Source organism: Poecilia formosa, unplaced genomic scaffold (genome assembly GCF_000485575.1).
Source record: "Poecilia formosa unplaced genomic scaffold, Poecilia_formosa-5.1.2 Scaffold123, whole genome shotgun sequence".
Taxonomy (NCBI): domain Eukaryota; kingdom Metazoa; phylum Chordata; class Actinopteri; order Cyprinodontiformes; family Poeciliidae; genus Poecilia; species Poecilia formosa.
In genome coordinates, this window is record NW_006800062.1 from 268,116 (window position 1) to 285,592 (window position 17,477).

Genomic DNA, 17,477 nt, shown 5'->3' on the forward strand with positions numbered 1-17,477 from the left:
ATGAAAGCATTTTCATTTGGGTTCTGGGTTGGGTTTTTGGGTTCAACAAAAACATTTTACTTTTGATGTTGCAGGAATAAGTTATACATTTATTGCTTTGTTGAGGGGAGGCAATAAGTGTTGCACAAAACTGTGCTAATTTTTAACATGGCACTTTCTTCCAATTGGTAAATCTAGACAACAAATATAAGGCTTGGAACAGGTGTGGAAAACACAATTATAAACATTACTTTCACAGAAACAATTATTTGAAGCTAAGAAGCAAATGGATTCAGTCATAATTTAGTGAGATTTAAAATTGAAGCCAATGTAGAACATAAATCTGATTGACATTACAATAATGAAGGTTTTGTTGATTTATGGTCTAGAAAAGCTAAGCAGAGAACGAAAAACATTTTATTTTTGTTGTTAGAGGACAGATGTGGGAAGCAAAGTAATAAACATTGAAATTCACCCAATGGAGACTAACATAAACAAAACATTTATTAGCGATTGTCAGTCATTCTGCTCTGAGTCACGTATGCAGCTTGTATTTATTTCAGTAATTTAAATATTATTTTAAAAATATGATATAAAGTCATCAAACAATGACTGATAAATGTTTATTTTTGCACGTTTTGCACAGCTAAATAAAACTCAATATTTACGTTCTCTGAAAATCATAATATTTCATGAGACCAATTTAAAAAATGACTTCCTATTCAGGAATTCTGTAATTACCGTATTGTCTTCACAGTTAGTGAGACTATCCATAAGGAGCATATGCCACTGGAGAAGCCCGATTGTCACAAGTTGCTAGATTAAAATAAATCAACGGAAAGTTTGGTTGAAGGAAAAAATGTGGTAAAATAGAAGATTGTCAAGCAGCTCTTTCAAGAGTTTGGAGCAGATCAAGAACATGTACATCCTTATCAAGAGTCAATGTGAGATGCAACAGATTGTTGTTTAGTGGTGCAAAGACCCCTTCTCAGATAAGAGTACATTTTTGATTTCATTTGGAAATTTAGGTCATGCTGGAAATCCAGCATGAAGTCAGTTTTCATTGGTCTTTTGTAATATTCAGATTTATGAGAAACAGAATTTTTGGTTTTTATTATCTGTGTGAAAATTAACACAAATAAACACTTAAAATGCATCAGTCTGGGTACAAATTTCACTTTTCAACTCTTTCATCATATTTCAATTTACTGAAATATACTTGTATACATTGGATCTAAACTCTCTTTATTCTTTCAAGCCAGCATGAAGAGTCCTTCACTGCTTCGTTCACAGCTCATCCAGTCAGTCTGATGAAGAGTTCATCAGCAGGAGGTGAAGTGAAGCTCAGACAAAAGAGCTGAAAAAGCTTCGACCAGCAGCTGCAATGCTGCTGGAAACGTTCCATCAAATGTTTTTCATTCATACCTTTATTAAGGTCCTGTGAGTTAACCAAAAAAAAACAGTAATTATGGGAAAATATTTACACAACATATCAAAAAGGCATGACCTACAAGAAAATGTTAAAATAATGCAAAATCTAATATATTTCAGAATTTCATAAATATGTGCTTAACACTTGGCAGATTTTGTTTCTCATATAACAATAGAATAAAGTCTTTAAGGACGCAGCCTTTGATTTAGAGGCAATGTTTAGAGATCCTGGATGTAAATATCAGAACATGCGCTCCTGTTCGACAGCTCAGTGGAAAACATTGGACAACAACAGACAGGCTTTACTGAGCCACCAAGGTTCTAGATATAGAAGTAATGATCACCAGCGTCTCTGCTTTCTGCATTTTTGCGCAGCTGATTGTTTATGGAGTCTGACAGCGATCCCAGAGAGAGTTCCAGCACCGGGCTCGACTCAGGACTCTGAGTTTCCTGCGGGATCTCCAGGAGAACATCAGACGGCTCCGCGTCGACGAGCTGCTCACCGTCGCTCAGGCTCAGTCTGTACGCGCCCTCCGTCTCTGCAGCCGCTGTTTCCGTGGCAACGGTTTCCAAGGCGACGTCCTCAGCAGGCGTGTCCCGCACCGGAGCGACGTCCTCGCCGCCCTCCGCCGGAGCGACGTCCTCGCCGCCCTCTGCCGGAGCGATGTCCCTGCTGTCTGCCGCTGCAGCGACGTCCTCGCCGCCCTCCGCCCGAGCAACGTCCCTGCCACCTGCCACCGAGGCCAGCTTCTCGATTTCTGAAACCAGCTCCTCGTTCTGATCCTTCCACCACCGGTACTTGGACGCAGTCAGGTCCGAGTCGTCCAGGAGCTTGCTGATCTGCAGCAACTCGGCTTCTTTCGCCTGCGGAGGAAAGTGGCTTTAGTTTTCATGCAGCTCTGAGCCGAAATGCAAACATGCCTGCGAGAAACAGGTAGAAGTTTCTCCACCTCAAGCTCAGTAGAACGGAGGTGAATCCTTCTGAGCTCTGGTTTTTAACGTTAAAGTGTAAAAATGTCCAGATCCCCAACACACCTGGTCAATTTACCACTTCCATTGTCGTTACCTTTAGAATTAAGAAGCCTCACATCACCAAACAGTTTCAGAAAATCATTTGGGCGATAGCTTCTAAATAATCAAAACTGCATTCATATTTTTAATTAACATCTTTGAATAAACACATTTGTTTTTATGACTGTGATTTGCCTTTTTATGATTGCTAATTTACACCACTATTAAACATTTCTTGTAATTTACTTTTAATAATATGTTATGTATGTTTACCCAGGTGTGTGTGACTTGTTCTTTATTTTTTACCATCAATCTGCCAATGAAATGTAGCCTTCGTGGCTAAATCTGGTTTATTTACATGGTTGTTTTATTATAGTCACATTAATTAATATGCATTGTTCCTTATGAAATAAACAGAGATGTACCAATCCACTTCTTTTGTTTTTACTTCCAATTACAACTGAGGTTTAGTATCAGCCATTTCTGATCTGATACAGAAGAAAATGTTGAATTGACTTAAAACATTTCTTTTTTTTAAAAAACCCCCAGACATAAATGTACTTAATTACAAATTTATTTGATAACTCTGCACTAATAAGGCACACTAAACACACAATGATTTAACGAGTGATTTTGTAAATTATAATAATTTAATGTAAAGTTGGCATTTTTAATGGACATTCAATGCAACTTTTAGAGCAACTTTGCATTAAAAGTGTCATTATTTACCAAAAGACACTTCATGACAACAGTCATAAACATTCATAAATATTTCTTTATGTTCATGACAGTGTTATGTCATATTTATGACAGTGTCATGTCAGTCTTATGCACACCCCTTCAAATAAAGTGTTACCGAATTTTTTTCAATATCGGAGTAGATACAGATATTGCTGTTGGATCGGTGCATCTCTAGAAGTAAACAGAAGTAACATGAAGTAAACTACATTTGATGGAATGATTATTCTCGGGGTTGCTGTCCTCTCTCACCTTCAGCGTGCTCTGCAGGGCCCGCAGCGTGTGCACCTTCTCGTTGATGACCGGGTTCTTGTTGCGTCGGATGAACGACTTCCTGAAGTGGTCCTGCGTGAACGGCTGCTCATGGCCAATCAGAGAAACGCCTCCTTCCTTCAGGTTGTTAAACATCATCCCCATCTCATCCACGGTGCCACCATCTGAAAAAAAAAGACACACAAAATGACATGAAAACATCTAACTTTACATTTGTAATGAACCAACAAAGAAAGTGAAATGACTTGCACTACAAAAACACAAAACCTTACAGAGTGTTTTCGTTGTAGTAAATATCTTAGTACACTTGAAATAAGACAAAAATAATTTGCAAGTAATTTTTCAACAAGTTATATTAGCTTGCTTTTAGTAAGTAATTCCTTAATATTGATGAAAAATTATTGGTTTCATTGGCAGATTATTTCACTTACAACAAAATGTCATATTATAAGTGAAATAATCTGCAATGGAACTGGTACATTTTCATCAATATTAAGAAAGTAGGCTTAAAGCAAGTTCCTACATCTTGTTGGAAAGTTTTGTCTCATTTCAAGTGTACTAGGATATTTGAACTAGACTAAAGTATTCGGTAGGGTTCAGTGTTTTTACAGTGTGAGTGGCCAGGCCCTGTTAGGCCATATTTGTACCTTTGCTGCCCTCTGTTGAAGAAGTCGGTAATGGCGCCTTGTTTATCTTCCCTTTGGGTCGAGGCAGAGTGTTAGACTGAACTTTCTGCTGCACACACAGAAACACACATTAACACCATCAGAAGGTCGAACTGCATTTATTTTTGCTGCTTTGACTCTTTTTAATTCATCAACCTTGTTTTTCCTGCGAGATGAAGGAGACGATTCGCTCTCCGATTCAGTTTCGCTGTAGCATTCTGTGAAAACATCAAAAGGCTGTTGAAATAATGACATTACCTTAAGTGTTCGCTGTTTTCCCATTATTGTTATCAACCAGCTGCCTGGCAACCACAGCAACAGCAATTAGGCTTCTTTCACTGTTAACCGTTAACATTTCATAATTCAGAAACACGATTATGTGTTTTCCCACTGGTGCTGACACTGCAGCCTCAACAAGCATTACAGCTACAGACAACAAACACTTAGAAAACGGAATAAAACATATTTTTGCTTAGAAAAGTAAATGGAAAAGTGTTGAGCTACCTTCTTCATTATCTGGACCTTTCTGGAGCCTCTTGTGCTTCTGTATGGCTGTAATCAGACTGTTGATCCACCTAAAGAAAAATAAATATTTTTATATCTAAGTTACGGTGCACTGGAGAAATATTCACACCCCCTTAACATTCGTCATGCTGCAGCCTTAAACATCAGTGGATTTTATTGAGATTTTATTTAACAAACCAACACAATGATGAACTTGATAGTGATGTGGAAGGAAAATAGTCTGTGCTTTTATATAATTTAACAAAAAATCTGAAAACTGTGTTGTGCATTTGTATTCAGTGAATGTGATGACAGGATAATTAGCTTTACAAATCTGGCCCCAAATACATGTGAAAAAGTGCAAAAAAAAAAAAAATCTTTTAATTTCACAGTTATGAGCCACTTTGTTTGTTTGGTCTGTAGCGAAGACATACAATCTCATTAAATACAGTGAATCAGCTGATTGCAACATTACAAAATGGCCAAAACAGCAGATATTAATACTTTTGCAAGGCACTGTAGGTTGAAATATTAAAAACAATGTTTTATTGTTGCTATGAAATCACACCTGTAGGGGCCGTTAAAAAACTGAAACTGTTTTTGCAGGAGAAAGAGAATCCATTAAGGCCAACAGCAGGGGGCAGTGTGCGTCTGCACCCAAAACAATATGATCAAATGCTGCTGTGAGTGAAAAAAAATAAGTTGATAGAGTGGATGCATGAAATATATTTTATTTTTCTGCTTATTGACATTACCCAATCAATAAACACAAACAAGTAAAAAAGAAAAAGTCATGTTGGATGTTCTGTTTCCAGCTTACTTGCTCAAATCGGTGGCGGAGTCAACGGAGAAGAAGAAGTTCTGAAATTTCTGATGGGTCATTTGGAAAACGCTGCAGAACAAAGATGGAGGGATGAGTCACATGAAACACACAAATCCTAATTATTTTCCTCTGTAAGATGATGAAACATTTCAGTTTGTCCAAAATAACAAAAAGAACCTGAGATTATAAAACTTCACTTTTATTCTGGAGCCTTAAATGCATAGATCACAAATCCATCAACGTCAAAGGAAAATGTCACAGGTTTGCAATCTGATCCACCATGGAAGGAATACTGACTGTTTTCTCTTGTGCTCTCCACCACCCTCTAAGCTGTAGCTGGATATATTTAGGAGACCCTCAGCTTTTTCATCCTGAAGAAAACACAAAAATCAGATTAACGATATTAAATGTGCCAAAAGCGCATTGTGTTTAAGTTTTTTCTCTCCTACCTGTTGGGTGTTGTACCAGTACAGATTGGGTCCTTGCAGAACAAACCAGAAGCGCTGCCACTTCTGGGTGATGAAGACGCTGCTCTCCTTCCTCTTTTTCCAAAGCCAGCCGTCACAGTCGGGATGAGCCAAATCCCGGCAGGAGACTCGGCGCCGGCTCAGAGCTGTCGACATTCCTGGGAATCCACCACAAATACAACAGAAAAGATGAGTACATTCACCATTAAAGCCCTTAAAAATATTTATTTTCAACTTTAATGTTGCTTTTCATCCATTTTTAAATCTAATAGTAATTCAGTATAATGTCTTCAAAAAGTTATTCTTCTACATCTTTTAATTTGACTTAAATAATCCTTAACTGTTTATTTTGTAGTTAAATGAAGCAATGTTTTAGCACTATTAGTGTTCAGTGCAGAAGTATTCATACTGCTTAAGCTTTTTCATGTCACATAAAAACTACAAACTTCACTAAACTTTATTCAATTTGCAACTGATACACAAGGTGGTGCATAACTTTGAAATGGAAGAAACTTTATACAGTTTTAGTTGTACAATGAAAACGGTTTCTGTGCATTGAGAGGTATGAATACTTTTGTTTTGTGTTTGTTTGCTGTTTGATCCAAAAGTCTTACCTTTCTTAGAGCTCTTCTTGGTTTCCTTATTCGACTGAAAAGAATAATCAGGAATGTTACATGTTTTATCACTAGATCTTTGTCTTTGCTGAAAGTGAAGCGTCCTCTCACCGTGTGCCCCACCATGTCTGGGCAGGAGCTGACGCTGCTTCTTTCTGAGCTAAACTCAAAAGGCGAAGGGCTTCTTGGTGACGGCGACCGGTCTCTCCTCAGATTTGGAGAGAGCCTCGAACCATCCGAACTCTCAGCCACTGTAATAATAATGAGTTGAGTTCACAGTCAATAACTCAAGTTATTACACTTTTTTAGATAATCACTTCAATTCAGTGAGAATTATCAGCAGGGAGGGTCATCCTCATAAGCTTAATATGTAAACAATCCTGATTTTTATTTTTCCTCACATTTCAATGTTTTATACTCATTTCTTATTTATTGTTCTTATTTGTTCATTATTTTTATTGGTTGAGGCATTGCATGATTCCCTTCGCTTTTGGATGCTGTTGAGCTGGAAGGCTTTTCTTTTGTTTTTACTTTTGTACAGTTGTTGTGATGTGTAACCATGGCAACATGGCGTTGTTTATTACAGGAGGAGTTAAAAAGGAGGCTTCTTGGATGGAGAGCAGGGTCAAAGTAGGAAGTTCAAACCGTCTCTGCTCAGCTTTCTAACCATGAGACCAGGCAGGGGTTTAAAGAGGAGTGGCAAAAGCAAATGAGGTGGATTAGCAGAGTTTGTCAACAACTATCATCTCTGCTGCTGTTAGCATGTCATCACAGTCATGAAAAGACAGTCGTACAGCAACAGTCTTCAGTCAGAGGCCAACACTGACTGCTACTGGAGCTCCTGTATGACCACAGCATCAAAATCCACGACTCTTTGAAGATTTAAATATGAGTTATGATGATATTTAATTTCTGTTTGAGATGAGTAAAGTATTTTTGAGTTGATTTGAATTACAAATATGTGTGGCAGGAACTGCACACCTGCAGCAATATATTTATTCTAAATTTTGTTTCTGTAATGCTTTAGTAACCAAAGAACAGATTTGCACTGTTCCATGCCCAGGCTCGTTTGCTAATCACACCATCTTGGTTTCTGGTTTAAAAAAAGCGTTCAGACACAAAACTGAGCTCAGGTGACACTGTTCCTTCGTTTTGATTGGCTACATCCTGCAGAGTATTAGAAATGCCACCAACTATTGTTGGAATATATTTTGTGGTGAAGATGATTCATCCCAACTTATTGCTGAAAATACAATAATTAAAAATAAATCACCAACATACTGAGGGATTTCTTAAATACCTGACGCCGGCAGAGGAGACAACCGGCCCGGACGGTTCTGAAATGCAGCTAAAGTCACGGTCCTCTCCTGCTCCCTGTCAGAAGGCAACTCAGACTCTTCCTGTCCCATAGGCTGCTGTCGAACCTCTGGCCCATGAACGGCCCGCCTGCAGCACAACACAAACAAGAAGCATTCTTAGAAACCAGGCGGGGATTCTGGGAACTTCTAAGAAGTTAAGATTTTTCCAAAAACAAACAAGAAGTAATAATAGTGGGTACCATGTTACGACAGCTGTCAGGAGAACAGACCGCAGTCGTCATTTAAGTCAGGTGTCATGTGATCCTGATTTAACACTGATTGAAGGAAGCTGTGTTTAAACAGACACTGATGCAAAGCCAAACTTCTTCTGCAGAGATCAGATCTGACTTTACACGCCTGTAGTCTGAAATGTGGGTCTGCAGTGCATCACCTCTCACTCCCATCGTTTATCTCCCTGCGCTCCCTCAGCCATCATTTCTCATGTTTGCTTCTTCTCACTTTTTCCTACAATTTTTCTTCTTTCGATTTTTCGTCACCGTTCTGAAACTCACTCAGATGCTAGTCGGCAGCTTCATCTATTATTTCGCTCCCGTTTCCAGCGAAAGTCGGCTTGTCGGTGGGCTTGGTGGAATTTATGGCATTTGTGAAGTGACGTCACGTTAAACCCTTTGGGTTCAGGCAGATTAAAAAGGTCAGCAGAGGATGTGGGAGGTTCTGTTCAACTCAGTAAATCTGTGATCACTTGGTGAACAAACCTGGTTGTCTGGATGTGGAAATGAAATAAGATTTATGTCATCTCCCACAGATTCATTTGTTTTTTTTCTTGTATTTTGTTTTAGCAACAAGTGTTTATAAAATCCCTCACAGATTTAAGAGGTTTTATGTTTTTTTGACTCACTTAAACATGTCAGACTGTTAAACAGGTTTTTATATTAGACAAAATGACCTACGGAAGCACAAAAGCCAGTTTTCTGGCTTATTTGTATCGTTGCCAGGATTTTACGCTTGAGCTGCAGATCTCACAGCTTTCCCAGTTACCAGGGACTTCCTGGCTGCTTCTCTGATTGATACTCTCAGATTTAGCTGGATTGCCATGTCTCGGCACTTTCCAATTTCAGATGATGGATTAAAAAGAGCTCTGTGAGGTGTTCAAGGGTTTAAACTTCTGATTTAAACTTCTCCTGAACTTACTGATGGGTTTGTTGGTCTTCATGATACGGTTTGTTCTTCTGAGAAACCTTTGAGGCTTCACAGATTGGTTGGATTTATTCAACTATGCATAGGTGATTTCTTGGTTTCATGAGTGTCAAACTCATTTTCATGTTCTCCAGGGCTGGTTGTGCCAGAATGTATTGATAAAACCCACTAACAAACTCTTAAAATATTTTTAAACAGCTGATTCTACATCTGATAAGTACATCATAAAACCTTTCTCATTGATCAGTCCATCCAGGATTTCGTGATTTTTTTGCAATCAAAATCTCTGATTTTGTGCTGCTAATGTGGGAATATTTGCAAAGAATTGGATAATATTTAATATGACGTTCAATGCGACTTTTTGTTACTTCTCATATTGATCTTGAATTATAACTTTACATCAAGTTACCCTGAGACAGCTGTGTTGTAAAAATAAGAAATATCGCCACCTGCAGGTGTGAATTGGCATCAATTAAACTCAATAATTTTTACCATTTTTGCAGAAAATTTTAAACTCACGGTTTAAATTTATGCTGACTTTGCATAATATTCTGCAATTATGGAATCATGAAAAACTGAAGTTTGAACTGATTGCAGAAATTTGGCATCTTGAGTCCAGAGGGCCACTAAAAGAGTTGTGGCGGCCAGATTTGGCCCCTGAGCCTTGAGTTTGACATGCTGAAGGGTTGCACTGGATCTTATTCAGGGTTATCAGGTCAGAGTGTAGAGAGGTTGAAAAAAATTCAAGCCAAACCTTCCGACTTTTATGCTAACATTTGGTGCGGATCTTTTGCATAAAACACGAATAAAACCCATGGTACTGTGTTGCTGACATGGCAGCAAGTGAAACAGTGAATGTGTGTGAATATTTTTACAGAGTAATTTGTTATTAATAATCTTACCTAAATGACAGGGATCTGACAGAAGCTGCTACTCTCTCAAATATGGAGTGCCTCTGATTCTCCTCTTTGTCCTCCGGTTCTTCTTCGTCCGAACTCCCTCGTCTCTCCTCTTCCTCCTTCTACAAACAAATGAGACCAAATCCAAACATGTGAGTGTGCACATTAAAGCCTGTGTGCTTCTACGGGTTAGCACAGGGTTAAGAAACCGGATGTCATGTGGACTGCGATGGCAGGTTCTGTCTGCACACACTGCGGTCGAGCAGATGAGGGAGGAACACGGTCACACAAACACAAAGTCTGTGAAAGTCTCGCTGAAAGCCAAGCGTCGTCTCGGGGCAATATGGGCTGAAACACGGAGCCGATTCACATCTTTCTCTCAGCCTGAGCCGCCAGCTAGATCCCAGATTATCATGGCGATGGTCACAAGGGGGTGTGAAGTGCACAGTGTGTGCGCGTGAACTTGTTCACTGATGCAGCGTTTCACTGTGGTGATCATAAACAAACAACAGTCGACATGGTGACGGGTTTAAGTGTTGGTGGAAACGGATCCCGAGTGGTGACGAGATTTTTTCCAAAGATGTGTCTCACAAGTGGAATACTAGAGCTGCAAAATATCAGCAGAAAAATAAATATGTCCTTAAATATGCAACGTCTGGTTTGGGTTTGATGCATATCAATATTAGATATGCACTGAGTTACATTACAGATCTGCTGCTGCATCAACCTTCAGACCTCTCAGGTCTTCTGGTTCTGGTTCTGGTCTGCGTCCCCAGAACCAGAGTCAAATGTGAAGAAGCAACATTCAGCTTCTATGCACCACAAATCTGGAACAAACTTCCAGAAAACTGCAAAACAGCCGAAACACTGAGAGTCTTTAAATCTAGATTAAAACCCAGTTGCTTTTGAAACATAATCACTGAAACATTAATCGATATTTTGATGTGTATCGACGGCAAAATGTAATGTTAACTGTGTGTTTTTATGACGTAAAGCATATTGAACTGCCTTGCTGCTGAAATATGCTAGACAAATAAAATTTGAACTTGAACCTGGTGTGAAGCTTTGAGTGGAGAAGGTGGCTAACCTGCACAGGTGTGATCTGGATCGAATGCTTGCGCCGCAGCGAACCCGGGATCCTCTTTATGATCAGAGTCACTCCACTGGGATTCTCCCGCAGCTTCTCAATAAGTTTGGCTCTGCTCCAACCGACCTGATGCAGCAGCACAGATTATTCCCTCCTGAAGGTTTTTCTCTTTGAGCACAGGTCCAACATAAGTACAGGCGTATGGATCAAACTCCATGTGCTGCATCACTCACCACTATCTGGTCGTTGACTTGGATCACTTCATCACCAGACAGGACTTGCAAATAGGCATCAGAGGAAGGCTGCAAAAGGAGGAACAAGCAGCGTAAACAAGGAGCTGCTGCAACACAAAACCAGCTAAATGTAGCACAGAACAATCCCAACAACGCTATAAATCAATATCTGACAGCATTCATATTCCCAGCTTGGATTTATTACGCAACATTTAAAATGAGCAGTAATGTTTACAAATGCTACGCAGCAAGTGCCTGCAGGTTGTAGAGTCTACAGCAGACAGACGAGCCTTTGGCTGAAAATAATGTGTCATGCCTCGCTGTCTTTAACAGAGCAGAGGAAACTGTGCTGTCACTTTGCCGTTTTTTTGTTTTTATCGTCACCGAGGCCAGAGAATGAAAAGTGTTGTTGTTAATTTTCACTTTTCATAGCAAAAATGACAAGTGTTTGGCAAAACAACGACTAACCAAACACTAGCAGAAAAAAGAACAAAAGTGTTCTTTTGATGCAAAACTGAGTAACAGACTGGATTGCAGACATTGCTCGTTATCGTCTTCTTCTCTAACATCGGTGGCTTTTTTAGCAAGGCACTGATATAGGCAGCTGGGTAGTTCAATGTGGGGAAGACCCCTCTGGACGCATCTTTAGCTGCAGTTAACCCCACTGGCTCAGAGGTCAGGAGGACCACAGAGTCACACACAGCAGCATCAACGTCCAAATGGGAGGAAAAGAAAATGTGTGAACCTGACCTCAGCCGCCGTTCCCGTCACGTAGTGGTTGCTGGAGCTGGTGGATGTTATCTCGATCCCCTGAGAGAAATGGAAACAATAAAAATGCTGTGCATAATTCAGAAAGATAAAATAACTTGTGCGTCTGCACAGTGTGAATCTGCACAAGCAGCTTGGACAGAAGCAACACAACCATGATGCTGCTGTTATAATTGGATTCTGTGGAAATATCGATGTTTGTTCATCAGCTTGTCGTCACTAATCACAAGTTAAATTACACAATCAATACATATCTAATGGTGATGGAAATATCAATGGATAAAAACTGTTTCATTCCTGTATTTACAATATTCTGATAAAAAAGGTAGTACTTAATATATACTTCTGTTATTTTTTCCACATTTTGTAATAATCTTTAACGTGTGACTAGGATGGGTTTGAACTTTAAGTTTCATTTGTGTTTCTGTTTTGGATCATTTCTTTGGATCTTGCCATGTTTGGTTTTTACTTTGTGTTTGATCATTTATTCATTTAACATTTGTGTCTTTGGACTTGTTTCTTTAGGTTAGATTCCCTCCTGTTTTGTAGTTCCCTCCCTTTGTTTAGTTCTTTGTTCCTTTAGTTTTCTGCGCTGCTCCTCTTCCTCCGCTGTTTTCCGTTCTCCATTGATTCGTTTTCTTTGCTGCTTGGTCAGTTACTCCTCTTCCTCAGTACATAAACTGGTCTATCCTCATAGCTTTATAAAACACAGAACTTTAATGGATTTTATGAGGATTTTATGCAACATATCAACAGAAAATGTATTAAAAAACAAATACTAAATGACCTCAGAATGATTGTGATGTATATTGAGTAATCTATCAAACATAAATTAACTCATCAAAATGCAATTTATGGAGGTTTGTTTTAGTGCTGGGCAACAACTCAATAACTAATTAAGGAATAAGACATGTTAATAGTAATGAAAAAGGAATTAGAGTTTATTAGGACAGGGTGAGACCTGACAGGCAGTATGTGGTGTCTCCAATGTTTAAGCGTCTTTACAAGATGGAGAGGAGATTACAAACATGGACGTGAAATTAGATTTGCATTATCTTCTGGCTGCTACTAAGCAAGTTCTCACTTTTAAACAGAAGCGCAAATAAGATTTATATGTTAATATGTTGCTGATTAGGAAAAGTGTCATTATTAATCCATAAAGTCCTGCAAATGTAATGGCTTTCAGTGTTAGTTTATAAGAAATAAATACTATTATTATGTATTTTAATTTGTATTTAATTTATATTGAAACAGATAATAGATTTTTAATTCAAAAGTGTTGCAGGTATTAGGATAGATTTCCTTGTCAGTTAATGTTTTCTAGAATAACATTTAGTCAAATATTTCCAAGGTTAAAACTTTGTGACAAACACACACGAGTGAATCGTTACGTCCAGAAAATTAAGCACTAACTTTAGAACTTACTGACATAATTTTATTGTTTTTCTTTATTTTAACTCAAAATTTCTACAACTATATTTACACAAAATTTGAAAAAGATTCAGTGCTTTTAATTTTTATATCTACATTATGTCAGAGACACGTCACGTTTGGTAAACCCCCCTTTGTAAGAACCATAATGCCTTCTGCTTCTCACTTCCTTTCTCCCTGCCTTTAGTTCCCATTACTCTTAATCTGTCAGAGCGCCGACTTCATTATCGGTGATGTGCTCTAATCAATTACCTGCTGTCAGCGTAATTAACAAACTGTCCCCTCTAGCTAAGTGCATTTGTAAAAGTCCTCTTTTTGTGGAGCAGTGGATCAGCAGAAAAATGAACTTAGCATTCAGAAGCACGGCTGCATTCATGGACATGTAAACAATATGCAGGCACAACATCAGAGGTGGCGTAATGTAGAAAAAATAATGTGATGGGAAAATGCAGTCAGCATCTAATAAGACTTTTTAGTTAATGGTTTGAGTCCACAAAGGCAAAGAAAGAGGGAAATGCATGAAAGAAACAGCTCTTTAGAAATGAATCCTAAAAGGATTCTAGATTAGTGGGATAACCAGCGCAGAGGAACAGAGGAGAGCTGTGAGTACTGAAGCAAATGTGCAGACTTCATGGCAAAACAGGACATGCAGCACAAAAAGAACATTGTGCTTTAGCCACCAAACATCAGGGAAGCTTTTAGGAACAGAAGTAAAAGTGGTGAAGAACGTTGAGCTGGATGAAGGAACCAAATGAGGAAACCCCCCAGCAGAGGGTTAAAAATAAGCTTTAAACATGTTAGTGTTTAAAAAAACAGTAGAGAAAAAAGAGTAATATGAGGGTGAGCAAACTGATAAGCTTGGTGAAGTTTAAAAAAATGGATGTGAAGGTCAAGAAAAGTAAAGAAAAAAGAAGGAATATTGAAATGTAAATATTTTTACATTGATTTTGTGTGAATTTTAACTGAATGAAGAAGGAAACACTTCAGTTTATTACATGGCAGATGAAATCTGATTTAGACAGTTTTTACTAAATATCAATATGGGTGGGATGAAATTAAAAAAAATCAAATAATTAATTAAATCATTTGTAATTTATTAATCACAATCAATTCTATTCTAATCAAATAGCGGTTAGCAAAGTTTATCCATTCCAATTTTCATTTTTGACTGAATCAATAAATAGAATGTGTATTAGGATGATATATAAATATTTCCAGCTCACTTTAGTGTAAACTAGAATATTGACTAAACAATTATAGATGACAATATTTGAAATATTAAAGAAAGTGTTTGTGTTTTTACAGTCACTAAACTTTTGTGGAAATATGAATTTTAAATCCTGTACATGAATCTGTTCTTCTCTATGGCTCAACACAGCATAATTAACTAACAAAGTAAAAATATTAAAAATATAAAGAAAACTTTCTGAATTTAAATCTTGCTGGCATTTCAAAACTGACATGTTCAGCTTTTTTTATTCCAAATCTTCTCAGAATGTCTCATTCTGGGTTTGGGACTATGTAGCAATAATAAACATTTAGCTTTTACTATCCAGCACCAAACACACGACTTTATGTGATTCATCTCATATTAGCTTATTTAAACACTAGTTCAGTTAGCATGTGGGCTTCACTTTTCACATTTCTTCTTAACGTGTTAATTGAACGCATACATTGAAGTCTTAGCCTTAATAAAAACTAAAAATAAAACAAAACAGGGCAAACTCACGAGAGCTCATTGTGCCTGACACAGATTTAACTTGGAATAAAACCTTTTTTACATTCATGAAGGTTATAAGGAAGGAGAAGGTAAAAAACCGTTACCAGTTGATCACTGGGTGTAGCAGGTACCAGGCTGACGCTCTCCAGCTGAGCCGTGTGGGTCAAAAGAGCGTCGGAGCTGGAGTTCAGGATCTCATCACAAACCTCCACCAACTGACGGCACTGAAATGGGAAAAACCTTCACTTACTGGGAGGAGACACCGGTTCACACAGCTAACAATACCTCACTTAAAGCACAGTGAAGCAAAAGTTTCATCTGCTGAAATTATGAATGAGCAAAATGTGAGACAAACTCACAACAGATATGATGTCCTTCTCCTTTTCGTAGACCGTGGAATCCTGTTGAAGAGTGAAACGGCAGGATTTGAGCAGAGGAGTCGCAAAATTACACATCAGTCTAAATGCTAACCACATTGATTTGTGGAAATGGGACAAACTGAGTCAAAGCCCATGTCCCATTTCCTCTTCACAGCTTGAGTCAGGAAGCAAAAAGCCACAAACAGTTGAAAGCTGTCTGATGAGGTCAATAGTAACGATTCATATATCCAATCATGTTTCTGACTCTGCAGCTTCTTGCAGTTTGTCATGTTGCAAACGTATACAGCAATGTATCTTTAAACTTGTTATTAGATGGACCAAAGCAAAAGAGGGCAAACTGGTGCAGTGGGAGGAAACTGACACATTGATACAGATAAAATAAAAAAATTGGGGGAATGCATTTGTAATCTGACACCCATGAAAACTTGAATGAAACAAACGGACCACTCTTCCTCACTCTGCTACTTTTCTTCTTCTACTACTCTCTAAGTTGCGTTATTTGCTGTTATTTCAGCTGTTAACTTTATGTTTTCTCTCAGTTTTTTCTCTCACTACATCTGGTCTGATGTTCTGTTGGCTGGGATTCTTTCCTGGAGGAGATGATGAAACACCAACAAAAAACTAACTTACAAGTAAAATTTCAGCAGGTTATAGGAGCTTGTTTCAAGTAATATTGAGAAAAAATGTATTAGATCCACTGGCAGATATTTTCACTTATAAAATGGTAAAAATGTCTTGCTATAAGTGAAATAATCTTTCAGGGAAATAAGTTCTTTTTTATCTGAAAAGTTGCTTGTAGTTAGTTTTGTCTTATTTAGAGTGTGCAAAGATATTTTCTCAAGAAACTTCCCTTTCCAACAGGACAACAACTTTAAAAATACAAGCAGAGACATTATGGAATGATTTGGATTAAAGCATATTCACATGTTAGAATGGCCTAGTCAAAGTCCAAATGTACATCCAACTGAAGATCTGTGCCTGATGTTCATGGACTCTTTACATCAGATTTGATGATCCTGAGTTGTTTTCCAAAGAACGGGTTAAGTTTTCTCTTTCTAGATGTGCAAAGCAGCCAGAAACAAACTCCCAAAAACTCACAGTTGAGTGACAGATGGTTTAATGAATGCTCAGATTTTTATCTGTAAATTTTTTTGAAAATGAATCACTTTGCTTCCACTTCACAGTTATGAACTGCATTTTTGGCCTATCACAAAAAAAATAAAAAAAAAATAAAAAAAATGATGAATTCTGTGGAAAGTGACAAAACGTGGAAAAGTTCAAGTCGTATGAATACTTCTGGAGGCAATAAAAGGTGAAGCTTTTACTGGAGCCTAGCAGCTTATGATTATTAATACATAGGGGAATAGTTTCGTTAGAACCAGTCAAACGGATAAGAAATACTCAACAGCAATGCAATTTATTTACAATCAGTGAATAATTTTTTAAGGAGAATTGAAAATCCAGAAAAGTTCTTGTACTAAACTGCAAAGAAATTCAATAAAATCAGCATCAGACCAAAGATGGAGCATCCCTGAATTTACAGGATGACCTCAAAACCCATAGATCCTCACACACGCACGCACGCACGCACGCACGCACGCACACAAGTTTGTTTTGCTATCTTTGTGGGGACTTTCCATTGACTTCCATTCATTTCTACAGCCTAAACCTGACCTTTACCCTTTTCCTAACCCTATCCATCACATACCTAACCCTAACCCTATCCAAAACTCAATCCATACCTTAGCCCTAACTCTGACCCCTGACCCAAAAACAGGGTTTCCCCTCGTGGGGACCAGGCTCCGGTCCCCACGAGGAGCAATTGGTCCCCACAATGTAGTATATGTCAGGAAAATCGTCCCCACAAGGTATTACAAACAAACGCACCCACACACACACGCCCACACACACACACACACACACACACACACACACACA

The 17,477-nt window shown here is 38.3% G+C and overlaps 1 protein-coding gene and 1 long non-coding RNA gene across 4 annotated transcripts in view; one reads left to right on the plus strand and one right to left on the minus strand.

Annotated features, from left to right (window-relative positions):
- Window positions 1-382: 382 nt before the first annotated feature.
- The window catches only part of cnksr1 (connector enhancer of kinase suppressor of Ras 1), a 31,296-nt gene continuing 14,201 nt past the window's right edge, over window positions 383-17,477 (minus strand). The window contains exons 5-22 of one of the 3 annotated variants that reach the window (XM_016675951.1): window positions 15,519-15,560; window positions 15,264-15,383; window positions 11,991-12,050; window positions 11,241-11,309; window positions 11,008-11,133; window positions 9,924-10,042; window positions 7,806-7,951; window positions 6,617-6,756; window positions 6,506-6,539; window positions 5,874-6,049; window positions 5,722-5,795; window positions 5,422-5,493; window positions 4,602-4,672; window positions 4,254-4,315; window positions 4,080-4,167; window positions 3,412-3,596; window positions 2,135-2,274; window positions 383-2,080 (exon numbers count right to left, since the gene is read on the minus strand). In XM_016675951.1, coding sequence (XP_016531437.1) covers window positions 1,732-2,080; window positions 2,135-2,274; window positions 3,412-3,596; window positions 4,080-4,167; window positions 4,254-4,315; window positions 4,602-4,672; window positions 5,422-5,493; window positions 5,722-5,795; window positions 5,874-6,049; window positions 6,506-6,539; window positions 6,617-6,756; window positions 7,806-7,951; window positions 9,924-10,042; window positions 11,008-11,133; window positions 11,241-11,309; window positions 11,991-12,050; window positions 15,264-15,383; window positions 15,519-15,560 — 2,073 coding nt within the window. In that variant the 3' untranslated portion in view covers window positions 383-1,731. Of the gene's footprint in view, window positions 2,275-3,411; window positions 3,597-4,079; window positions 4,168-4,253; window positions 4,316-4,601; window positions 4,673-5,421; window positions 5,494-5,721; window positions 5,796-5,873; window positions 6,050-6,505; window positions 6,540-6,616; window positions 6,757-7,805; window positions 7,952-9,923; window positions 10,043-11,007; window positions 11,134-11,240; window positions 11,310-11,990; window positions 12,051-15,263; window positions 15,384-15,518; window positions 15,561-17,477 lie in introns of all 3 variants that reach the window. The other 2 variants (XM_007561102.2, XM_007561101.2) reach the window with 2 other exon arrangements.
- Window positions 2,281-5,376, plus strand: LOC107837221 (uncharacterized). Its single transcript, XR_001663231.1, has 3 exons — window positions 2,281-2,381; window positions 3,418-3,555; window positions 5,208-5,376. It is a non-coding gene; the product is annotated as an uncharacterized LOC107837221 (long non-coding RNA).